The following is a 26,482-nucleotide window of genomic DNA, read 5'->3' as shown; positions in this document are numbered from 1 at the left end:
TCATAAAGTTGACTGAGATCTTTTTAAATCCCAAGAAAACTGGACATGGTGCATCTTAGCTATTTTAGAACAACACATACAAATTCAAGGTGAAATCTTACAGTGCATCAAGTAAGACAATAAGAATTATTTATCCCTTTCATAACAAAAATAAAAGCTAAAGACACGTAGATTCCTTTACTAAATAATTTACATCTTGGCATTAATATTACTTTATTCCTTGCTTTTTTTGGTGTTATTGAGAAGTAAGAACTTTTTTAGGCCTCCTGACATCCATTATTATTTTGTTTATGAAAGCAAGATAAATTAATTCTTTTTTTTTTCTGATAATTGGGCCATATAAAGTTCACGGAATATTTAATCTTAAAAACAAATATAAAGTACATAAAAACAGCATGTATCAACGTGATTAAAAATATATGCTTCTATTTTTATAATTACGATAGAATTACAAATATAAAGTGATGTTCCAAATCCGGCAGTGAAAGATCAACAACACAACCAGTAGATGTCCCCAGCTGAACATCACTCTTACACCATGATCTCTGGTTTGATGGATGTTGTATTGGAGAAACTGTCTTATAGGGCATTGCATTATAACACAGTAGAATGAAAAAAATCTTGCTACAATGCTCGATTCACTGATGTATAAACATTTTAGAGATCGGGATGATAGATAAAGAATTCTTCATAGCTGCCTAAAGTCTAGGATGGCCATCAATAAAACCAGGAATCAACCGAAGGTTTAAGAGGATTTGACTTTGCACTGGAATGAGCCCCCAAAGGAAAACAAATACATGAAGCAAGTGGCTTTTCTCAAGGTGATTATGCACACAGAAAGAAAATTTGAGGAAAAAATTATACCTTTTAAAATGGTGTATGAAGAAAAGTTCATACAAGTGAGGACTGAAGTGTATGCAGCTGAGCTGGAGGCTGCATCCTGGTGAACACAAGAAAGGAATCAATCTTTAATTTCACATAATAGTGCTATTGGAAAAACATTTCTCTTGCTATTTCAATTAAAAAAATCATGAGTCTCATCAACATTGTAGAGGAGATATATTTTAAGAACTGAATTGTAAAAGTAAGAAATGATTTTACTGTGACCAAATCATCCATTGGTGATTTGTAAATGCAGGTGTGGCAGTGCCACAGATTTTCAACTGAACTTTCAAGAAATTTATTTAAATCTATATTTTAATATATAAAAAAGTGGAAATTATAAGGAAAAAGTTTATGTAACAATAATACCGTGTTGTAGATCAGATGATTAGGAAAAGCAAGCATCAGGGAAATTGCTCAATTGTGTGTGTTATTTCCATGTAATTTCTTGTCAATGTATCAGCTATCTATTTAATTCATAATGAGTTGGGTACCTACTGGTACCATATGTCAGTGTATGTATGGGTAGTTGGAGCATGTATTTGTTAATGATATAAACTCCAAACATAGAAGCTTAGCAGTTCCAACCAATCAGGGAACTCAAAAGTCCCAATGAAATGTAATATGAAATAAATTTCATTTATGTATCTTTCTGGAATGTGAACTAGATAGTTTATATTTTAACAAAAATTTAGGAAATGGCACATAAACGTACAAGATGAGAAGATTTAGAATAGGTCAGAATTAAAAATGTCCATGCAAGCTTAAGCCCCTCTGCAAAGGCACCTTTCAATAGCCTTGCATTATCAGGTCATAAACTGTTCTTTCTATATACCCTTACCTCATTTATTGGAATGAATGGATGGTGCCAAATAATTCACTATTATTTTCTCCCCATTTCAACATGTGAGTGAGCTTATATTTTTTTTATCTCTCTCTGCTCAAATGCTTGATAGACACTGTTGATAGTTTACAGACTTTTCTATGGTGTTCCTCATGGCAGCACTTAAGCACTTCACAAACAACCACTAATTTCTCTTGACTCTCTTGAGCTGTGTCATTGGTATCATCTTTGCTAGCTGAAACTAAATTAAGCTGATGTTCAGGTTGCACAAGAAATCTGTTTTGTGATATTCAATTTGCATCAAATACCTGTATGGAGAACCATTGATAGAGATTCAAGTCCAAGTATGTATGTTTCTTTATCTGAAAGGATAGGAGCAGGGCAAAGAGCCAAGAAATTGGTGAACATACATCTTGTATGGCAATTCAGACACTGTATACAGATTTCCATCTCCATTCATCTCAGCTTTTAGGTAGAAACAACAGATCTATGGCCAAAAATGCTCACTAACTTTGGATACTTAAGATGGGGTACCATGGAGCTGATTTTTCATAGTAATTAGTAAGTTCAGATTGCCTATAATCCCCTGGAAGTAAATTCCAAGAATACTACAAAAAGGAAAGTAGGACAAATTATCCCAGTCACTTTGGTTTAGATGAGTAGCTGGTATCCTTTAACTCAGCTTCTGACTAACTGTGGGTAGCTACAATTCCTTTAAAACCTGCAGTCTACTAAATGTTAAATTACAACTGTGAGATCTTAAAATTCCACAAATCAAATGGGAGGATTTAAAATTTGTTATAGAAAATGAGCAAAACAGAATTAATTGCAAGTTTGAAAAATTATTATTGAAATTATTCTAATATGGCCATGGAATTTTATAGAAAAAGAGCAATATGTTTTCTTCTGGGCAATACTCAAATTCCTAAATCCAGCAACTGCTCTGCAAGTGCTACATCATTCACTATATCAAATTCCTCTTCTACAGCAAATGAGGGATTGGCTGCCTCATATTTAGCATCTTCATGACAAATGTTGACTTATTCCAAGATCTGAGAGAGACTGGATTTTATGAAAAAGAATGCTGTCATTAAATGACTCCCACTGAAAAGGGACTCACACAGAGGAGCTAAATTAGCATTATAGAAGTAATCCCAGATATGGTATTGCCCATCCCCTGAATATGAGTCACTGATGTTCTCTTAATGCAGACTTTCTTTTGCCTGAGTGTTTTAGAATCCTATATCACAAAGAAGCAAATACACTATTAAGTTTATAGATTTTTTATTGTTTCTGGCTCATTCCACATCTCCAAGCAGTGAGCATAAAGGAATAGAATTCAAATTCATAACTCATGTTAGCTACTCTGGCCAAGAGCAATTCAATATTTTAACATTACGGCTTGTTTCAGTTGGTCTCAGCTACTTTCTTACTTGAATATATCTCAGAAAATGCTATACAGGAGTGTGACTGTTTTATTACTGGACTATATCAGACATTTATTTAATTTTTTATTTTTTTTATCTTTGGCTTCATAATTCTTTTATGCAACATACTTGCATGTTTCAGAACTTCAACCTTACAACAAGTAAAGATAGAATGTGGATAATCTTTTCTCGATACTAGTACTGACTAGTCCATTTTGACATGTAATCTCCCTATCTGTTTTTCTCGGTTTCTAACACAATGTTTGTATGTATGCCTGCATTACCTTTTATTTTTGTTCTTTATCTCCTTAAAAAGACAATGTAAAACACAAAATTACTATCAGTCTTACTTTAAAAATTACTTGCAATTATACATTATGCTAGTTCCATGTGTGTTGACTGTTTTACAAAAAAATTTGCTTTGAGGCAATCCCCAGAATTTGTATAGAATAGCAAACCCCAGAAAGAAAAAAAAACCCAGAAATTATTTGTTTTACTTCCTTTTTCATAGCTAGGGTTAACTGTGATTCCAATAAAAAGATAACCAGCTAATAATGAGCAGCTGTACATGTTTTTTTGTTCTATGATGTGATGATACTAGGTTGGAATTTCTGGGTTACCTAGAGGGTATGTGTGAGGAGCTGCCTGTAGCTGTTAGGCCATGAGCGGTTCAAACCTCCTGACTTCTGCTCTTATGTTTGATACAATGCACTGTGGGTATTGCTAAGGCTTCCTACATCTCAGATTCCACATATGCCAAACCAGAAACAATTGTATTTTAACAACTAACAGGTTGAAGGGTATTCACTTGTGGCCTTCCCTTTTGTATCACAGTTAAAAGTTATTCTTGTCATTGTCCTCTGCGACTTACTCCAAGTGACGGAGGGTCCTCGGCATTCCCAGTTCTTACTGGCTTGATTTGAAGGGATAAGAGCTGTTATCTCCTTCAGGAACTTTGAGGCTGTTTCTATTTTTGCTTTGGAATAGGAAATGAAACATTTTTAAATTAGCAGGCTTGGATAAAATATATCCTACAGGTTTAAAGGCACTGTTGAGGGGTTGGACTGTCAATGTTGATTTTCAGTAATTCCTGCTACATGGGGGAAATTTCAGGAGTGCAAAGGAAAGTTAACACGCCAATATTTAAACAGAATAAAAGAAATGAGCCAGGAAATTATAGACTTGTCAGTGTCACATAATTCCTTGGAAAAAGTAATGGAACAGATAACACAAAACTGAATTAACAACAAATTAAAAGCGAGTAGCAGAATTAATGCGAGTTAATTTCTATTTATGGAAAATAATCCTATCAAACCAGTTTCACTTTATACATTCTGTAATGTAGGTTGGAATAAAAGCTGAAGGAATGGTGATTTTGAGGTCCACTAAAGCTGCAGACTTGACAAAGTAGTTACACCACTACAAATCAATCTCTTTTGTTTGGCAAATTTAAAAGGGTTTTTCATCATGTTGCAAAGCTACTTAAATGAGACCTATTAGCAAGCTTTTGTGCATAATAATTGGCTAGGGATTTTGTCCTTCTTTTGACAACAGAAAAAGATATTTTTCCTGGCAGTAAGAGATAAATGTGTTTAGGCTGAGAATACCCTATGTGCTGCTACATATGCAATGGGTCTTTGGTGTGAGAGTGGTGAAGCACTGGAACAGGCTGCCCAGAGAAACTGGATGCTCCATTGTAGGCCAGCTTGGATGGGCCACTTGATCTAGTGAAAAGTGTCCCTGCTCATGGCAGTGGGTCTGAAATTAAGCGATCTTTAAAGATTCCCACTGACCAAACCATTCCATGATTCTATAATTGTGAAGTTCTAGGCTGCAAGTGGGACTTTCTATAGCAGAGTCCCACCAGAGCTAGGCATGGCCAAGCTTGGAACTTTGAAGAGGGGCTGTTGCTGAGCAACCTCACAACCTTTCTCCAAACATTCCACTACAGTTGGCACATAGGGTCCCTCACTTTAACTCTGCCTGCATGGGTATGTCCTGTCATTAATGTTAAAGTGCTAACTTAGATAAAATGTGGGCCTTTATACTTTGCAGCCAAGCTCTTGAATGTGAGGGGTTTTTTTGGCAGCAGGTTCTTGTGGTTGTTTAAGACTTCCAGGTCAGAGTATGTCCAGAAGGGTGTATTTGGCAGGTGTTTCATGTGGAAAGAATTTGGGCACAACTAATGTGTAAATTGCCTACTGGTGTCCTCATTTTTGGATTGCCTATTGCAGAGAGATCATCACACCTGAGCCTCTGTTATGTGTGGGCAGGTTCTTGTGCTCCAAAACAATCATTATATGTTGCGACTTTCAGAAGATTGAAAGTTGCTTCTAAGTCCATTTTCTTGATATTAGAAGCACCTTCATGTTTAATTAACTTTTCTTTCATGCTTAAAGTTAATTTTCTAATGCCAGGTCAAGTTAAGACACAGTGGAAAGTTGGATACAAAGCGAAGTGTGTGTGTGTCTGTAACTTCATTCTCTTTGTGAAGCCCACACTGACATGTTTTCTGAAAGGTTTGAAGTGTAACAGCAATGAGATGTTTTTTCTACCATATATAGTCATAGAAAATCAGCGTAAAAGTTACAAGAAGAAATCTTAAGAGTTGAAGCTGATGGTCCTTGTCACTTCCTTCCAACACACTCTGTGAGTCTGTTGTCTGAGGAAGGCTGTGAACTAAAAAATGGCTTAATGCTATCATGCAGAAAAACCTAAGTGTGATGACAAACTTCCATAATTTCTTTCTGTTATCTTAATATGATCTTCATAATTCTTTTTTTTTTTAATTGGTAAATTAGATTTTTTTATTGTGTTTAGCAAGAGGGGAAAATCAACCTGAAAATGGTGTATGTTTGCGAATGCTTAACTACTTGTTCCTAAATCTCTCTGTAAGAAAGTAAACTTTTGGACCTAATTTTTAAGTAGTGTTGGAAAACTTTTCTAGAGGTCAATGACATTCTTTGTGCACACTATATTGAAATGGCATACTGGTTATGTGTGCTGGTTTCACTGAGGTTTTTTTGTACCTGTCTATCTTTGCTCATACGTATCAACTTTGTATCTTAGTACTTCAGAAGTAGTCCTGCAAAATAATGGATGATGGGGAGATTAGTAGGGTATTTCACATAGAGGAATTATTGAGTTGTATTTTTAATTTAGCTCAACAAACTTCTTCCAAAGCACAGTTTAGTCTAGAGAACTGTTTATTTTTCCTCTTCAATTATAGTTTAATAGCTCACAGTCATATCACATCTACACTTTAAGGGTGGAGGAAATATCTGCTTCAGAAGAAACAAAAATAGCAGTGAAATTCTGCAATACATGCTGTAAACTATGCTTTCTGAATTTCCTTATGACTTTTGAATGGACTCTACTTATGAACAGCTGTTTCAGAGCTTGAGTTTTCACTTCAAATATTACTAAAAACTGATGCTTGCTTTATCTGTGTTCTTTTTTTTTGCCAGCCTCACCTGTGAGCTCAAGTAGTCCTCTGTTTTGAGGAACTCATGTTAAAATGATATTCAGAAGCCATATTCCCTCTTAGTTTTCCTTTATTAAGTTAGTCTGCTGTCCATTTGAAATGACAGGTGCTTTGATTTTTGAACATCTTCATAGCCTGCTTTGATAGTTTGTTTTTTTGTTTTTTTGGGTTTTTTTGTTTAGATTTGAATTCCTTTATGTTTTCTTTGGTTTTTTGTATTTTTTTTTTTTTTTTAATGAAACCAGAATTTTCCATAGTACTTTGTTTATCTTCTCCCAAATGCCAGGATGATTTTGTTGTCTGCTAGGAGTTGCTTTGTCCTGGGTTCTGCTACACTCTTGGATTATTTACCTGGGATTAATTGATGGACTCTTTTTTGCATCTGGTGAAGTGTTTAACTATTACATGTACTAAATCCTATCTTAGAGATGTTTGTTATCAATCCTGGGTACTCGAGAGATGCTTCCATTCTCTTCTGCTGTGCCTAATTTAATCATAAAATTTTTGGAGTGCCTTGATGATGTTAATATATAAGTACCAAATATGCCCACAGGTTTTTGCATGTTTCTGACTCATCTTTCTTGTTTCTCTTAATTAGGAAAGCCTCAATATGGGAAGAAATAACAATAAGAATCCTGATGATCCAGGTAGCATCGTAGGCTATTTCTGCTTTAAATTTTCTTGACTACACTCTAGCCAAAAGCCTTGTCTTTAACAGTTGAGATGGGCTGAATGACTTGTTGTTTTTTATCTATTAAAGAATTTATGTTGCTATTGCCATTACAAGCTGTAAGCTCTAGGGCTGTACTGCAGTGAGCTCAGAATAGGTACTCAGAGGAAAAAAAAAAAAAAATCCATGTTTTTCCAAAATGCTAACAAGACAGGAAGTTGTGGACAGGTGGGAATATGTCATCTAGCGTGTTTTGAATACATCACATTTGCAACGTTACTTACACAACTTAACATTGTGTCGATGTGCAGTGTCTACACCAGAAGGAAATGAAAGAAAAGAAGTCAATGGTCCACGTCGCTCCCTCCGGCAGAGGAAAGCTGTTGAGCGCTATGAATCTCCCCTGGAAAGTAGGTGTGCTGGGCTGACCTTGGCTGGACACCTGTGCTCACCAAGTGCTCTATCACTCCTGCTTCTCAGCTGAACTGGGGAGAGAAAATAAGACGGAAGATAGCTTGTAGGTTAATGCAGTTTACTAAAGCAAGAGAAAAAGGTTATGCACAAAAAAATTAAAAAAAAAAGGTTTTGTTTTCTACTTCCCATCAGCAAGTGATGTCTGGCCGCTTCACAGGAAGCAGGGCTTCAGCATGTGTAGTGATTGCTCCAGAATGCAAGCATTTTAAATAACAAATGTTCCACCTCCCTCCTACTTTTCTTAACTTTTCTAAGCTGATGTCATACGGTATGGAAAACCCCTTTGGTTAATTTGAGTCAGCTGTGTCCCCTCCCGGGCTCTTCCCAGCCCACTGATGGAGAGTGGAATGTTGGGGAGACAGCGCTGATGCTGTGCCAGCACTGCTCAGCGATAGCCAAAGCACTGGTGTGTTATCAACACCTTTCCAGCCACCGATGAAAAGCACATCCTTGAGGGCTGCTCTGGGAAAATTAACTCTGTCCCAGCCAGAACAAATACAGTATGTTAGACAATACTATATACTATACAGTTTCTCTTGAGAGCTAATTTCTTTCATGGAAGTGGGGGGGGGTTGTTGGTGTAGGGTTTTTTTAAATGAAAATACATGTAAACAACTTCTCTTTCTATTTTTTACTTCATTTGGCCATTAAATTTTGTTGAATGCCTGTATCCTATGCACATTCTATTTTTTTTTTCTTTCCATTTGGCATCCTTATTGTTGCTTTTCATTTAAAAATAATCTACATAACCTTAACAGAATAGCAATTAAAGAGAATTAATAATCTTACTCTTGTGGTTTTCATTTTTTTCTTAAAAATTAGGTGTGTGTCTTTTTACTTTTATTATGCACTGATTAAACCACCCAACATCCCCTCCTTGAAACTTTCCCTGAACTTAGAGATGGATAATACCTGTCCTATTTTCTGCCCTTGACTGGTTTGTCTCAAACTTGTTTGTACCAAATTCTAAATTCTTTGTTTTCAACAGATCTAAGGAAGCGTAAGCTAACATCCAAAAGTACTTCACCTGTCAAAAAGAGAAAATCAGGCAAAAAACCTAAAAGGTTGGTGTATGGTTTATGATAATTCTCCTTTATAAGAGTGCTGTTGTTCTTATGGCTGTTTTTTTTGACTGGTGGTAATTAGAGATTAATATAATTGCAAATTATTACTGTGGTAGTCTGAGTGTATAAGGAAAACAAACACTGCAGGGGAGGCCATCCTTTTTACTAGCCATTAGATTTTATTTAAAAGTGCTGTATTTTTGATCACTGATTAGGTGATGATGAGGGTTGTGGCTGAGATTGTGTAACTGAAATTCATTTTTCTGGAATGGAAGCCGTAATGTCCCTCTGAAAATCTTAGACTTGAAGGGTGTACAAATTAAGATTTAATCTTGAAGGGTACAATTTATTAAAACTGAAGTCAACTTACAGGGAGAGCCTGTATGGAAGTTTCAATGGATTTTTTTATTCAATCGCTCAAGAGAGTTCATGTTTCTTTATAAAACTATCCTTAAACAAGAAAAATGCCAAATGAAATTCTAAATTATAAATTGCAATAGTCATATTTGTAATTGCTAAGAGTTGTTAAAGTAATTAATTCAGTTTAAAGTTCTTTATTTACTCATGGCCATTAAATGTAAAACAGTTGGAACGAATAGCTATTTAGGAAGCTTATGCTCATTTATAAGGTCTTTAGGATTCACTTGCTATCATTAGAAAATCAAAAATCATCTAACTGCATCATAAATTAGAAAGCACTCTTTCTTTCTCCTTAATTCAAATTAGGTCTCCTGCGGCCAACTCTCAGAAAGATAATACAAAGGGAGTTCCAAATGATCACATGAAAACTGAAGCAACTCGGAAAGGCAACTTAAATGAAGTTCATAAGGAGACCATGAAAACTGGAGCATGTCTGGCTGGTGTGGAGCAAATGCAAATAGATGGTTCAGTAAGTATTTTTGCTTCTTCATGTCACTGAGACATTTGCAGTATTTATGAAAGCTTGCATCTACAAGCTCCCTTGACTTACAGTTTTCTCTCAAGCAGTTTGCAAATTGCCACTAACATTTTCTTTGTTCTGACATCTAATTTGTGATGGAACCTTATAGAGGTTGCAGCTTTCTTTAATATGTGTTCTATTGACTTCATCTTTAGGCACAATTTCATGGTGTGGGTGGTCTGTCTGACCACATTTCAGCTTTAAAAGAGATGGTCATTTTGCCGTTGCTTTATCCTGATGTCTTTGAGATACTGAAATTTAAACCTCCAAGGTAAGAGACGCCATTAAAAACTGTAAGTTCTTTACTCAGATACTTTCAGGAGAATATTTAACTGATGTATCAACGTGTTTCAATGCTTCAAAATTTTCAGCAGTGTCCATGGCTCTTTTTAGCACTAATAAAAAGCAATTAAAAAAAAATTATAGAATACAGCATATATGTATGTTCAGAGATTTACTGTATGGCAAGACTATTCTTTAAAAGTGTCTTGCCTTTAAAAGGTGGGGTTGGAGATTTTTTTCTTTGTAGTTCTGCATGCAAGTGGACTTGGTTAGTTTGTGAGCAGGAAGGAAATATCTGCTGCAAGTTAACTGTGGTTTGTTCTGTGGAAGTCCAGTTCTGTCTTACACCAACCCTTTTTTTTCCCCAAGTATTTTCAGGTATTAGTTTTACAATTGATGGGACTTGCAACTAGAACTTTGCAGGGCTTTTTGTCCCTGCAAAAATAGGAATCTGTCCCTTCTTACGCAGCTAAGCGAGTTCTGTGTTATGATGAGATTATTAGAAATTCATTAGCTTTATATATCCTTGGTCATGGTATATTGAAATAGGACTTTAAATTAATTGCTTCCACTGAATTTAAAAGTATTACAAACATTGAAAAGAAAATCTGTGTTTTGCTTCTTTATTCATTGAAATTATTTTTGAAGCAGCAGTGCATTGGCTCTTATAGTTGATGGAAATACAGAAATGCAGAATACTGTCCCCTTTTTAGACTACTTCCTCTTCCTTATTCACCAGCAAAGGGAGACCAAATCCAGTAACTTAAAGCTTTTTAAGGGAGAATTAAATGCTTTACTCTAAAATATTGACTTTTGTGAAAACAGGAATTAATATGCAGTTTATCGCTGAGAAATGAACTGATGATTCCTAAGTTAGCCCAGTCTCAGATTCTGCATTGGAAGTTTGCTATTGTTTTGCTCCACTCTACTCTACTGTAACCATCTCTGTTGGCTTGTCAGATGTGGGATGCTACTATCTTTTCTCAAGATTTTGTACATCTGCATTATTCTCTTTATTAATTTTGTTTGCTGCCTTGCAGAATTGTGTAGGAACACTTTTGACTTTTCTCACACTTCAGTTGTCACTATGTTATCCATGAAGTGTTCAGCTTAGGAGATCAGAGTTGTGTGTTTTAGGGATGGGGGTTGTAATAGATACTTTTCCATTACGCTTTTTCTTATGTGATTTTTTTAAAAATTTTTTTCTTTTAAATTGTAGAGGCTGTTTATTCTATGGTCCACCTGGGACTGGAAAGACCCTGGTTGCTCGTGCACTTGCTAATGAATGTAGCATTGGTGACAGGAAGGTAACCTTTTTTATGAGAAGTGCAGCTGACTGCATGAGTAAATGGGTAGGAGAATCTGAACGACAGCTTCGTTTAGTATTTGAGCAGGTAAGGTTGAAACATGCCATGTGTTCTGTTGGACCAATAAATTAATTTTTTGTGGTCAAGAAGAACTCACTCTCGTTCTTGCTTTGTAACCTCCTTCCACTGAAATGGGATTATTAGTGTTCCATTTTTCAATGGAGTCTCTTGAGATGTCTTGAAATGATCAGGGAAGCAAACAAGAAAATCACCACTCTCAAAAGACCCTCTACCACACACACAGCTCAGTCACAAAAAAGGTCTCAAGAAGCAGGAGATGGTAGCTTTAGGTGAGAGGGAAACAGATGCAGGGTAAAAACATGTTCATTCAAATTAGCAATGGAAGGTTGCTTCCAGAAACTTTGAGTCCTGTCTGTTTTCATGGTTGCCAAATAGCAGTAAAAACTACTGGTATGATTTGTTTCCAGTCACCCAGTGTCAGTGGGTTGACAGGCTGCTGTTTTCTGTTGACAGGCTGCTGTTTCACATTAGGTTAATGAGCAGAGATCACTGATGCTAGTCTGAAAAATCTAGTTCAAATGCCTTTCCAACCATAATGTCTTTCATACATTTTCTCTTTCAAGTAGTACTGTTTTCCTGATGTCAGTGTTCCTGTGTTTTCTCTGTAGGCCTACCAGATGCGACCTTCAATTATTTTCTTTGATGAGATTGATGCCCTTGCTCCTGTACGGTCCAACAAACAAGACCAGGTTCATAGGTAGGACATGTTTTGTATCTACTTAGCAGGTGTTTGATCTTTGTGAAGAGAAGACCGCAACCTATTTATCTTGATGCGACACCTTCATTTAACCTGAAAACTGGTAATTCAGTGCTAGTGAATTTCAGATTATTTTCAAACAGTAATTGGAAACAATTCATTAAGCTTGATATCAGTTCAAGGTCTGTTACCTTTTCTGTATTTTGTTGTTTCTTAAAATAATTATTTCGTTGATCAGTATCTTGTCAATAAAAACTTGTCCTTTTTGAAGGATCAGTGGAGAAGAAAATTTGCTAAACCAGTGAATGAAAATTATATTTTTCTGTTAGCTCTGTTGTGGGGACACTTCTGACACTGATGGATGGCTTAGCCAGCCGAGGAGAGGTTGTGGTAATAGGAGCCACCAACAGACTGGATTCTATAGATCCTGCTTTACGGAGACCTGGACGCTTTGAAAGAGAATTCCGCTTCAGCTTGCCAAACAAAGAGGTCAGAACTTCCAATCAACCTTATGTGGCAAAGCCCATCTCTATAACAAACCCCTGTAACAAGGCAGCATCACAGAGCAGTGCAAGTCTCCATCTGTAGTGTACAGCTTGGACACAAGAGGGATATCTGGAGACATTCCATTGTACTGAGAAGAGCAAACCTGATACTGAATATATTTAGGAATAAGATGATGTCAACAAGTAGTTGATTCTCTCTTGGGCAAAGATATGAAGTACACTGCACAGGTGCAGCACTTCAAGTTCAATGGCAAGCTGATGAAATGGCAGCTAAGAAATGAAGAAATTTGTTTTATAGCAGGACAGTTGGGAGAGAGATAGTATGCAAAACTGTAACCCTGCTTTTGTGTTTTTTCTCTGGCTATCACTGATATTTCCTGGCACTTTTTGGAGCAAAGATAAAAGGCTTATTGGATTGAAGTCTAGTAAAAGTGCATGAAACAGTGCATTTATCACAAACACTTGTATCCAGTACTTATCTGCTCTCAGAAATAAGAGACAAGGTGCCATGAAACAGATCTAATATACAATTTCCTGATATGGAAGAATTCTAGAAGTGTGCCATAATTAATCTATATACCAGGAGATATTTCACTGAAATTCCTGCTAGGATCAGAGATGAAAATGGGTGATGTTTGACATTTTCTGGGTGAGTGACAGTAGTTTGAGTCATAGTTTTTATTCTTGGTAGCAACTATAGCATTTTTAAATGGACTAGGACTGTTTTCTTTGAATGAACTGGCAGAAAAGCAAATTTGATGAACTACTGAAACCGTCACTGTAAATTTTGCTAAATATGAGAGAATTTTCTTTGATGCAAAATGTTCATTTGCAGATGAGGCTTTTACTACAATTTGTTCTTCAAAAGCATTAGGTCATGCTCTTAAAACTTACTTTTTATGGAAGATAACACCTGCCTTTTATTTCACTGCATCCCTCCCAAAAGTTTGATGTCAGAATTTAAGAATGATTAAATTTCCTGCTTGAAGAAGCAGTGAATGTATTAATAACTGACTACTAAACTACTTAGAAGTTAAGCAGACAAGAAAAATATCTGAACTAGTGTGAAAGGTTTGGGGGTTCTGTGTTGTGGTTGTTTTCTTAAGAAAAAACTTCAGGCAACTAAAATGCAACCATGTTTCTAGGCAAGATTAGAAATTTTAAAAATTCACACACGAGACTGGACCCTGAAGCCATCAGACAACTTACTTGAAGACCTGGCTGAGAAATGTGTTGGTGAGTTTGAAAATAGTTTGGGTCCTTTTCTCCTTGGCAGTGTTCAACAACTCTGCCCCCAGTCTGCAGCGCTGCATGGGTCTGTGACTGAAGTGAAGGAGCCAGCACCTTTGTTGAGCTTTGTTGAACCTCATACCCATTGATCCAGCCTGTCCAGATCCCCCTGCAGAGCCTTCCTGCTCTCAGCAGATCAACACTCCCACCCAACGTAGTGTTGTCCACAATCTTACTGAGGGTGTACTCAATCTCCTCATCCATGTCATTGATAAAGATGTTAAAAAGGACTCGACTCAGTACTGAGCTTTGGGGAACCCCACTAGTGCTCCCTCTGCCAACTGGATGCAGCATCATTTACTAACACTCTTGGCCCGGCCATCCAGACAGCTTTTAACCTATATAACACATATATATGTTGATGTAACCTTTGGTTTTTGTTTTGTTTGTCAGGATTCTGTGGAGCTGATATTAAAGCCTTATGTGTTGAAGCTGGGCTCTGTGCTTTGCGCCGCCGCTATCCACAGATACATAAGAGCGATAAAAGACTGAAGATAGATGCCAGATCAATTAAAGTAACAGCAAAGGATTTTGCCACGGCCATGCAGAAGATTGTTCCAGCATCACAGAGATCTGGGGTTTCACCTGGGAGAGCACTACCACCTATTTCAAAGCCACTATTGGAAAATACCCTGGAAAGAATTTTACTAGCCTTGCAGAGAGCATTTCCCCATGCAAAACTTGCACTGAAAACAAACCAAGGTATTACAATAGCATCTAATTGTTTAAAATCCTGCCAAAGCAGAAACTTCTGATTTGTGCAACCAACATATACAAACTTCTCAGCCATAATGACAGTGCAATTTTATACTTTTCATGTGCAAAGTGGCACAACATGCAGTGGAGAACTATGGGTTCTCTACTGGACCCCCCTGTTACTGACAGTAGCTCACATCCCATTAACCATTTCAGAGATAGATCTAAGGTTTCACATATGAGGCATTTCTTTCCAAACTCTAGATTCATGGAATGATTTGCATTGGAAGGGACCATAAAGGTGATCTAGTTCCAAACCCACTGTCTTTGATAGGAGCATCTTCCACTAGACAGATTGCTCAGAGCTTCATCCAGCCTGGCTTTGAGCACTTCCAAGAACTGGACATCTCCAGCTTCTCTGGGCGACCTGTTTCCGTGTCTCACCACTCTCACAGTAAAGACTTTTTTCCTAATATCCAGTCTAAGCTTTCTCTCTCTCAGTTTGAACCCATTTCCCCTTGTCCTCCCACTGCATGCTCTTGTAAGGAGTCACTCCCCATATTTCCTGTAGGTTTTCTTCAAATACTGGAAAACCTTAAGTAGGTCACCCTGAAGCCTCATCTTTTCCAGGCTAAACAAACCAAATTTTCCCAGCCTTTCCTTATAGGAGAGGTGTTCCACCCCTCTCATCATCTTGGTGATCCTCCTATGGACTTGCTCCAACAGGTCAATGTCCTTTCTGTGCTGGGGCCCCACAGCTGATGCAGTGCTGCAGGTGGGGTCTCAGAAGAGCAGAGCAGAGCAAAGCAGAGGGGAAGAATCCCCTCCCTGGCCCTGCTGCCCATGCTGCTTTGGGTGGAGCCATGGTCACATTTGTCTTTCTGGGATACAAGAGCACATTGCTGGGTCATGTTCAGCCTCTCAGCCACCAGCACCCCTAAGTCATTCTTGGCAGGGCTGCTCTTCATCTGTCCATCCCCATCTTGAGTTGATACTGGGGGTTGCCCTGACCCAGATGCAGCACCTTGCACTTGGACCTGTTGAACCTCGTGAGATTCCCATTGTCTCAATTCTTGAGCTTGTCCAGCTCACCCTCTGGACGTCATCCCATCCTTCAGGTGTGTCAACTGGACTGCTCAGCTTGGTGTCATCAGCAAATTTTCTGAGGTTACACTCAATTCCTTCATCTATGTCATTAATGAAGATACTAAATAACACTAGTCCCATTAAGGACCACTGAAGGAAATCACCTGTCATTGATGTCAACTGGAACTCTGAGCAGTTAGCCACTTTCTTATCCATCTAACAGTCCATTCATCAGATCCATGTGTCTCCAGATTAAAGAGAAGGGTACTTGGGGGACCATGTCAAAAACTTTACGCAAGTCCAGATAAATTATGTCTGTAACCCCTCCTTTGTCCACTGATGTAGTCTGTAATTATTATTAATATAGTAAATAAATTCTTAAATGAGGGGAGAAGGGTTTTTCTGGTATCTAGGAACTACAGAAGTTGTTCCTGACCATTTTTATTCTAAGGAAAAAGCCTCCCAGGTGTTTTTCAATAGAGAGTTAATACCTGATGGAAATCATAGGACATAGAGCAGCTTTGTATGGACGTGTGCAATCTCCTTAGATCTGCGGTAGGGTGTACTCTTCAGATAATAGCATTCAAATAACAAAATGCAAGAGAAATGGTTTCCAGCAGTAATTTCAAAGTGTATTAAAGCAAGAGAGAGATATGAACTATTCAGTAAAGATAACAAATTTCTCTTGTCTTTAAATCCTATTTTAGGGGATGATGGGATTGACAGTGATGATGACTTGCCATCAATCTCTGAAAAGAAGCCTCACAGCAAAAGGGCAGGATTCCGCACTTTTAGCAGGTACATGTTTGTCCTCCTTATGGTGATATTTTTGAGATGGCTGCATCTGTAAAATGTTATGTAAATATGTGAGGGCTGCTAGATGGGTACATGTGGGGGTGATCAATACCTGCACAAAGATCCAAATGGGTACTAGATCTAACTGTTCTGACTGCACTGCCCTAGCTCATCAAACTGATCAGCCCAGCCTTCTTTTCTAAGTCAGACTGGTTCAGAGATTATTAAAATATGTTGGTTTAATCCATAGCATTCCTTCAAAGACTCAAGACCCAAAAAAATGCTCATTCTGTCCTTTTAACTTAAAAACCCTCTGGAGTTTTTACATGGATTTATGTAGCCATCTTTTATCCTTCTACCTTCCAAGACAGTTGAACCAGAAGGAAATTATGTATCAGAAACAAAATCAAGAAGTGGCCTGTTAAATCCCTGTGAGGAAAATTTAAATGTTTGCATTTTTTACATTTACTCTACTTTTTTTTTTGTTATCTTTTGACATTTTTATTGTGGAAATCATGTAGTCCAATAGTTTTAAAAATAGATTATTGTCATTATATTCTTCTCCCTTTCTATGGCTGTGCTGTCTAGAAAATATGACTTGCTGAGCTTGGTTAGGTCTCCAGGATCTTTGACTTAAGCAAGTAAAGGTACAATAGTAATGTGATGGGAAAATGCACAAACCTCTTCACAAATGTATTTCATTTGTGTAAAGCAAGCTGACTAGGAAATTAATACACAAGTCAAAGATGAAACCCCCAGAATGACTGAATAAAATAAATACAAATCTTATACATATTTAGTGTAGTGCTGTAATTTAAGCAATCCAGTCGTGTTCTTCTTCAGATACTACTAATGTGTTTCAGTACCCACATTACTTTTTTTTCCCTAGAAACATAGTTTTGCCCCTTTCTTCCCACCATCTCCAGGAACTGTGGTCAAATTTTAGCTGAATTTGACAAGTGTAGAGATATCACTTAAAGCCAAGACAAGCTGAAAATGGTTGTGTATGGACAGTGAAGAGACCCAGACCGGTTTGTGCCATGAGAGTTGTTATTTTGCTCTGTATCAGGTTACTGACCAGCTGTTTTGTGTGTATTTGCCTCAACATTTGCCCTGTGGGATCTGAGAGCTGTTACATAACCCAGCCAAAGGAATAGCAGACATGCTGGGGACTGGCAGGATTTGTTAGCAGAGTAGTGATACCAATTTCTGAGAAAATAGACTGATAAATAGAGTGGTCTTGATCACAGAACCACCAGCCAGCTTATTATTTGGTAGAACATGGAGCATATTTACAAAAAGAAAAAAAGTATGGGAAAAATATTTAACATCTGTGTGTCTCTTCATCACTCTTTTTTAAACTGGTATTCTTCTTATTGTTGTAGAAATCCTTCTTACCAGCCAACATCTTTCAGACCACGGTTCTTATTAGTTGAAGAGTCAGGATGTGGGCAGGCTTTTGACTTGGCACCTGCTGTATTACATGCCCTGGAAAAGTTTCCAGCTTATACACTAGATCTACCAACCTTGTTTGTTAGCACCACATCACAGGAAGAAACATGTTCACAGGTATCTTTTTTTTTTTTTTTCAGTTGATCTTGTAGGATTCTTGAACGGTATATAAACTAGTGAAATAAGCAAAACTCATTGTAAATGGAGTTGGCCGGGTTTGAATTTGCTGTTATGTGTTTTGTCTGAAAATTAATTTTTCTTGTAGATGGAATGATACTGAATAAGGACATTTGTACATAGCCATGTTTCATTTCTATTTGAAACAAAAGAGGGAGGATGTTGCTAGCAGTTGGGAAGATGGGAAGTGCTGCTAATAAGCCCCTCTTTGTGGCAAGTAATTCTGCTGGTCTTGATGGGATCCAGAAAGTTGTTTTTGTTGCTTCTTAAATCTCTGTGCTCCCAGTAGCTGGCTTTGCATCAGCCTGATGGTGTCATGTACTTTTTAAACTCTCTTTTTTAATATATTTGTAGGGCAGACAAAGTTTTTGTGAAAATAAGTTTTTTGAATATACATATACAGTCTGTTCTGCTCCAGTGAAATGCAATGGAAGTGCTGCAATGCATGGAATGCTTAATTGTGTAAACTGATGTGTGTTCCTTAACTAGCAAAGCAAATATAAGCAGATTACTGCTGTTTTGAATTTCTACCTTTAGGCAGAAAATAAATTTCATTACTTGGTATTTCTGTATTAAAATATTTTGATCTTTATTAGCAGCATTTTAGAGCTGTAAAAGACACATCATGTGACTGGATACTTATTTGCCAAGCAGGAGGAACAATTCTTATTTTGATATGTCATGTTTGCACCTATGGCTGTATAAATACCCTGTCTACTGCATTAATATACCACAGGTTTCCTGTCTTGTGACAGGAATTCCCTGCATATTGTACTCTGAAATGGTGCATGGAGAAATTTGCCATGTGAAAGGACTGTTGCCACTTCCCTCATGCAGTAGATTCACGTCCTCTTCTGTGATTGAAATGCCATCTGTAGGCAGTGGTTTGTGGTCTTCCAAAGCACATCATCTGCTCTGATGGACACTTTGATAATGAGAGGAATGACAGGTTCTGAGCGATTCAGCTCTTCAGGCAAGCTAAGGACTGGTCACCTCTTGTAAAATGTGTTTGAAATTATGATTTGTGACCAAGGCTTCTTTTACTGTGTTAGCCCTCATCTTTCCACATAGGTATTTGTTCAGTTTGTGCTCCAGTCTAACATTGGTATGGGCCCACACTGAACTGGAAATAGTGCAGTCACAGTTGTGTAGCGATTTCTCCAGGCTAACACATCTTGCTGAGGGGTTAGTCTTGATTTTTCAGGCATGTCATCACATCATCTGAGTTTTGAGGCTCTTTAGGAGTTACGTTACCCCTAAGTAGTTTTGGAATCCAATTCGGTTCTGTTTCTGCTTGTATAGCAATGTCTACATCTGTGTCAAAGTGAAAATGTTACCTTATTGTTAGGGTATGGTTCATTTACTGGCTTATCTTTATGTCTTGGCTTTTTGTACTCTTATTTCCCAAGATAGTCTGACTGATATGTACTTAGTGGCCTATTCTACATGATGTAGTTTTCTTACCCAAGCTTTCATTTTACCAGTTGATACGAGAAGCTCAAAGAACAGCACCAAGTATCATTTATATCCCACAAATCCCATCGTGGTGGGAGGCTCTTGGACCTACACTGAAAATTGCTTTTATAGGACTGCTGAATAACATTCCATACTTTGCTCCAGTTTTGCTCCTTGCAACATCCGATGTGCCACATGAAGATCTCCCTGAAGAGGTATTTCTGGCAATACTTTTCTTTCTTCTTTACTCAGTTTCTTGTTAATTTATAACTCTTTGAAACATCGGAGTACTGTGCTGCTCTTAAGAAATTTATGCTAATATTACTCAGGCATCAGAATCCTGTCTCTTAAAATTTGCTTTGACAAAACAATGCTGAAAGCATTTGTGTGAAGTGTTTTCTGAGTTAAGAGATTGACTTTGACCCAACTTTTTCTCCCTTCTCACACACTTAGGCTTGCAAGACAGATATATAGATACACTTCAGACAACCAGTTCAGTAGCTTCAACATGGCTTGGTGTATACTTAGTGAAGGATACACAGTGCTTGAAAAATAGCTTGGAAAAGATTTTCTGAAAATATTTTTACTGAAAAAGTACTGTGGCCACACTGTTAGTGATTGAATGTAATTTTTGTTTTAAATTATTTCACAAAAAGTCAATTTTTTTCTTCATCTAGGTGGAAACTTGACAAATTAAAAAGCTAAGGACTAACTTCTTTTGAAGCAACTTGGAAATCAATTTTTAGTTGTATTTTTTAACAAAATTAATGAAGAACACATGCTGTGCTTTCTAGAGTCTGAGAGTGTTCATTAAAGGAAGGTGTTTAAAATATTCATGTGCCTCTCTGATTATTTTGTCTAAGTAACGGAAGTTTTTTATAAAATTAGCAAGTGACTTCTAAAATAAAAAAAAATAACAAAAACAACCCACATTACCAAAAAGTTGGCTCTTGTCTGCTAAGCCCTGCCTCTTCCCTCTATTGTTGTCATAAATAATCAAACTAAAGGACATTAAGCTAGGTAAATGTACAATAAGCAGTATTTGGTGTGGTGAATGTTGCCCCTCTCTGATTCTTTTATCGTACTTTTTTTCATGGATCTTAAGCTCTAGAAGGTAGATTGGAGAACGTATTTTAGTCTGCAGTGCTACGAAAATCTAGCCTTTTATGGCCAATAAGTTAATTTTTAATAGCTTGTTTTATCTAGATGAATATTCAGCATAATTTGAAAATGCACTTGTTTGGAATAGAAAATAAAAAAAAAAAAGTGGCCTTATATCTGAAGTCTCTTTTCTTCTCATGGTCTAGATAAAAACATTGTTTAATACTAATCGTGAAGAAGTTTTCAAAATCCCTCGGCCTACCTGTGCTGAAAGAAAAGGGTTTTATGAGAACTTGATTATGAATCAAGCTGCTGAACCTCCTGCATCAAAAAACAATGCAAGTAAGGATATTCTACATCTAAAACTTTGTTACTGTAAGTTAAGAACTAATACAGTATTTGCTTCAGTGATAATTCTCTGTCATTCATTTTTCATGAAGTTGCATTTGAGTATCATGAATTGAATAAAATTTTTCTCTGTTATTGCAGAGAGGTACCTTATTTCAGGTATGGGCTACTTCATGAATACTCTATTCCACATTAAGAGAAATCCTGACTTAAATTTGTGTCATTCCAGATTCACAGATACACCATCCTGGAAGATGTTCTGAGGTGGATGGGCAACCAAAAGTATGGGACAAGAAAGCAATCAAAATTAAAAAACGAGGAGTGTTTGTGGATTACTCTGAGCTCAGAGTAAGTCTAATTTAAATTTTGTTATAATAAAGTAGAACATTTTCTTTATGATGGTAAATTAAGTCAGTTGTTAACCAATGCAAATTCAAACAGTTTATGAGAGAGATACATAGCTTGTGAAATAATTCAGCCTGTAAGGGACTATGACAGTTGTTTCTGCAGCTGGTGTAAACTACTGATCTTTCTGTATTTTAGAAGATGGGGTTCTCTTCCTAATTTTTTAATGTAAGGGGATTGCTAATTTTTAAAATAGAACAATGACAATCTTCTAGCACTGTTAGTTATTAATGCATTTTTTATGCTGGATTGGGGCAGGATTATTTCGTTTTTCTGTTTCAATGTTTTCATTTATTAGGAACCAGAAAAGGACTTTGATTTTTAGCAGTTACGGCTTTAAATCTGAAATTAACAGGTTGACTTAAAGCACATCATACGTAAAATACTGATCCCTGCTTTTCCAAAATTCTTTCAAAACTCACTGTTAGAATTTTACATTCACACAGTTACAGTGTTATGAGGTCCCCTACTTCCCTGTAGGAGAGTTGTTGTTATCCTAGGCTATGCCTGGGGAAAGGGTTAAAAGTGGGTACCCCTAGCTGCAGGAGGTAAAAGAGGTTCCTTTGCCTGAACTGGAGAGAGTATAAAAGAAGGACCTGACTTTCAAGGAATATTGCTTGGACAAAAATTCAGGAAATTGCCAGCTGAAGTCCTGGAGTTTGGTCAAAGAAGAAGCGGCTACTGTTTATCTGTCTGAGAAAGGGAGTATTATTTGCATGTTTCCTCTGTATGGGGAGAATATGACCAGAGTGGAATCCTCTCTGATGAAAGGGCTAGTCCACACCATTTCTATCATAATTTTAAGCTGTGACATAACTTGTAGAAGTGAAACTAGCTTTCTAAGGCTGGTGTCATAAGGAAGAAAATTTTAAGGGGTTTTGTTGTTCACATCTGCCTGAATATGGAGAGAAACCACATAGGTTTTTCTAGAGTCAGAGTGCTAATAGCATGTGCTCCAAAGTTATTTCCAGCTGGAGAAATTGCATGGTAGACCCCTTATAGATATTTCAGCTTATATATATATTTCAGCTGTGAGGAGAAAGCTACAGTCATGAAACATGTCTTTTTAGAAAACTTGTTTCCTTAATGTGAGTGTCACTGTAACTTGACACTTGCACCAGAGAACTTTGGAACTTTCCTGAAGTCAATTAGCTGGATGAGCCTCCAAAATATATCTGCTTGGTTTCATATGGGATAGGCTGTTTTTATTATTTGTTTAGGTTTGTTAAATTGGTTTGATTGGTGGAAGTTTCTGTTCGTTTATTTGCTTGGTAATAGACATAGAACTTAACGAAAGAATAGAAAAGCATGCAGTCACCTATGTGGCAGCAATTAGGAGTAGTTTCACTGGGGATGTTCACCATGAATGTCTGTCATGTGCCACGTGTTGTGTTTGCAGCAGCTGAAAGGACGCTGTGTGGGCTTTGTGCCTCTTACCTGCACTTTGGATAGAAGGAGTTCAGGGGAACACTCCAATCTTGTGCTAACTGCTCTGAGCAGGGCTGAGTTAATGGCAAGCAGCTGTGAGGCAGTAATATTTTCATTCAGTGTAGCTGCTTTTGTAAGCTGTATCTTCACAGCCTCACACAACACAGAGTTACTGAACAGCAGTGGTGCGACTAGCTCGTTAGTGTTGCGTTTCCACAGATTATCACATTCACATCTCCACAGCAGAAGGGACTGTGTGACAGACTGGTAATTTTCTACAGGCGGTCTTTCTGCTTGTTCATCCACTCCTGAGTTGAAAGGTAGGAGCTAACTGGTGTTTGGCACAGTACACATCCAGCTAATGCGTGGAGGTGACCACCTAAGGAGCTTCTGTTTCCAGCTGGCACAGCTGTATCTGGAAGACCTGTAGCCTGGCTTAGAAAGACATATTTTCCAAGGCTCTGTATTGCATTTCTAATGAAATACAACTGTGGTTTTTCGGTGGCAGCTATTCTATAATGAAATGGATTATGTCATTCCCCACTGTTCTGGAGGCAGTTGGTTGGCAGTTATGATTGTTGATGTCATAGATTGATGAATAAGAAAATATTGTCTGAACTTTAAACCTCACTTTTTTCAGAAGTGTCAGAAATTAACTTGCTTTCTCCAGTTAAATCTTGTGAGATATTTAATAAACTCTCTGAAGTGTCACTTTTATTTAACAATATACAAAAGTGGGACATACCATGTCCTAGTCTGAATGGTAGTTTCCACTATTTTTTCTTCAGAAAGTGTTGGATGCTGTCGTCACAGCAACTGAGAATGTCAGTGTATCGAGCATGGCCAAACTATATTCCGTTCTCAGCATGTGCATTTACCAACAGCGGGAAAATCCAGACAAAACCGAATTAGTGGAGGTAAATTTTTTTGTCTTATAGCACTTTCTGTCATGTGGTATTATGTGTGTGTGTGTACGTTATGTATATGTACGTGCTCACAATTATTTATCACTCTTTACTGCTTAGTTGCTTGCGTTACAAAACTTGAATTTCAGGCTAGAAGACATCTACTCATATTGCAAACCCATTGTTGAATTTGGCATAATTGTTGTCAATTTCAGCAGAAAATGGCACCTACAGAGGCCTCTCAAACCAGTTAATCTATCTGTCACTAGTCCTTCTCCAGAACTTTTCCAGCATGGGGGGCTGTGAAAGGGGAGTGCTTTTCTCAATCTGCCACTTCCTTTCTCCCCTTGCAGGCAGGCACACTTGGTAACTCTCGGATAGCACTAATTCCATTCCTGAAAAGAAATTAAATATGAAACATTACAAGAATTTTTAGCTTTTTTGTAGGCTCACTAGACTTTCTTTATAACTTGGCATGGCTCAAGCGTCTTTAATATGACACGTGGGGAGCTTTCTGTCTATGATGGCTTGATGCTAATGAGTACAACTCTCTAATCTCTTCCTCTAAGAGAGGATTTCTGAGTTGCTAGAACTCAGCAGAAATCTTCCACAGGCACCCATAGTCCCAGGCAGGCATTCTCAGTATTGAGTTATTTTAGATAGATTGGATATGCAGTCTTCAGCTTCAAGATCCTTGAATCCATTTGTCTTTCAGATGTTTGTGCATGAATTACATAAAATTCTTAATGCTTCTAAGTCTGCCTTAAAAAAAAAAAAAAGAGGAAGCCTCATCACTTTAGCCAAGGAGGCCATTCCTGAAAAATGCACCCTTTTCTCATCTAGCAAAATAATGTGTTTTAGCATGAGGAAGGATTTGTTTATGTTATATCAGGGCTTGTGGGCTCTTGTGACCGGACTTGAATTTTTGTTCATTTTCTATGTCTCCTTTTAGCTTTAGTTCCAGCTTTCAGTAGTGGCTCTTCAGGAGCTGTCTTCTTTTTTATTGTTGAAAGTATTTTGGCAGAGATCCATTGCTCCTTGAGATAGCTCTCTGCAGTTTCTCTGGCCTACTCTCTGTTTTGGGTGCCTAAGAATGTGTTTGAAGCTAGTGGGGCTGGAAAGACATGATGGTGGCAGCACATATATTGGCTAAATATTACTAACACTTGTATGTATGTAACGATTCTTGATTCTTTTGATTAAGAAGCTATCAGGGTTCTCAGGCTTGTATTCACACTGGCTCCTAATTTTTTTTTTTTTTTTTCTTATTAGGAAATGAAGAAAGAAATTGCAGCCCTCAGTTGGCTGTGATACTTCAGTATACTTGACATACTCTAATGTCTGTGTATGGCTCCGCAATAGATAAGTTATATTTAGCATTTCTCACTAATTGTAGCAGCTATTGAAGAATAGATTAGAAGAAAGAAGTTAAGAATGTAACTGTAAGCAGACATAACAGAGTGCTGAACCAGCGACACTTGGTGAAATGACCAATATAAAGAGGCACAAAACAAGGCAAACTTATTAATTTAGGTAATTCCAGTAGTAGATCATGCCCAAGGATCAAGAAAGGATCTGTCTGAAGAAGGAAAGGCAGCAGCTGAAGAAAAGTGGGCACCAGCTTGCAAGAAGATTGAGAATGTGGGCTAATTAGCATATGAAGCAAGAGAATCATTCAACCAAAAGAAGATTTAATATTATTTAATAGGAAGACTATGTAGTTGGGAGCCAATCAGCATTAGTGTCTGCGAAGTTTTGATAGTCAGTATGCTGGCTTTGTGGATTTACCGCCTACCACCCTTTTCTGCACAGAACTGCAAATAAATCAAATACCTCTACTTTGTGTTGATTGGATCGCCTTTGGTATACTGGGTGAAAGAACACGTTTTGGGATAACAGAGTTTTCTTTTCAAGAGAACAGCATGGAATTATTATAAAGTGTATTGATTCTGATTCCTGCTGTTGTCTCAAACCTTCTAAACATTTTTTTTATCGCTGGGAGACACTGGAACTGCTTATATTTTTCTTCTTCATGTTTATTTCTTGTGAAGAGAAGCTGAGAGGCCAGGAGTAGGACACAGGGCATCATTCCCACCTGGGAATCAAATCACAAAAACTACTGGAAAAAATATATTCAGAAAACAGGAAAATAACTTATTTCTCCATTTCTCCTTAGTGCCTTTTTGCAACAAGTAAGTTGCAGACTTTGGCATACTTTCCAACAGAAATTTCTATTGAAGCCATTTCTGTTGATGTTTAGACCTTTCTGTTTTGCAGCATGCTTTGACAGCTCCAATTTTTTTTTCCCTGAATTGTCTAATAATTTCAATTTGTGTTTTTGAGCTCATTCTAAGCAAAAAAATTATAAATATTATGGCATTGTTTTTAATTGACTTTCAGAAGCTGCTGAGAGAAAAACACAATATCTGCCAAAATGTGAGTTTTATCATTTTAGTTTTTTCCTTATCTGTAGTTTATCCTTGTTGCAGTCAGTGGTTGGGCTGGTCCAGCAGAATTGATGAAGGAAGTATATGCATAATATCAAAAAGTCACCCAAATGTGAAAACATTCAGGACATTGAATTATGGTCTTCAGCTTTGTCTCAGCAAAGAATTTCACAAATTTTCTATCAGAAATGGTATCTCCTCTGAGTTTTCATTATCTTGCTTATCTTATACTTGCTCCT

The 26,482-nt window shown here is 37.3% G+C and overlaps 1 protein-coding gene across 1 annotated transcript; it reads left to right on the top strand.

Annotated features, from left to right (window-relative positions):
* The first annotated feature begins 149 nt into the window (after positions 1-149).
* LOC131575552 (ATPase family AAA domain-containing protein 2-like) lies at positions 150-25,617 on the top strand. Its single transcript, XM_058831144.1, has 18 exons — positions 150-821; positions 7,236-7,284; positions 7,619-7,717; positions 8,770-8,845; positions 9,572-9,734; positions 9,941-10,056; positions 11,287-11,461; positions 12,064-12,152; positions 12,482-12,641; positions 13,804-13,894; positions 14,342-14,650; positions 16,438-16,528; positions 17,911-18,094; positions 19,639-19,824; positions 20,917-21,052; positions 21,288-21,406; positions 23,680-23,808; positions 25,069-25,617. The coding sequence occupies exons 1-18, from the start codon at positions 798-800 to the stop codon at positions 25,105-25,107; spliced, it is 2,235 nt and encodes a 744-aa protein (XP_058687127.1). The 5' UTR covers positions 150-797; the 3' UTR covers positions 25,108-25,617.
* Positions 25,618-26,482: the final 865 nt, after the last annotated feature.

This window comes from Poecile atricapillus, chromosome 2 (assembly GCF_030490865.1).
Source record: "Poecile atricapillus isolate bPoeAtr1 chromosome 2, bPoeAtr1.hap1, whole genome shotgun sequence".
Classification (NCBI taxonomy): domain Eukaryota; kingdom Metazoa; phylum Chordata; class Aves; order Passeriformes; family Paridae; genus Poecile; species Poecile atricapillus.
This window is presented reverse-complemented; position numbering and strand designations above follow the sequence as displayed.

Excerpts from the sequence above, each read along its gene's own strand:
- LOC131575552 (XM_058831144.1), top strand. The coding sequence starts at position 798 with ATGAAGCAAGTGGCTTTTCTCAAG. Across the intron at positions 13,895-14,341 it reads CCTGGCTGAGAAATGTGTTG|GATTCTGTGGAGCTGATATT; the intron begins GTGAGTTTGAAA and ends TTTGTTTGTCAG. Across the intron at positions 16,529-17,910 it reads GGATTCCGCACTTTTAGCAG|AAATCCTTCTTACCAGCCAA; the intron begins GTACATGTTTGT and ends TTATTGTTGTAG.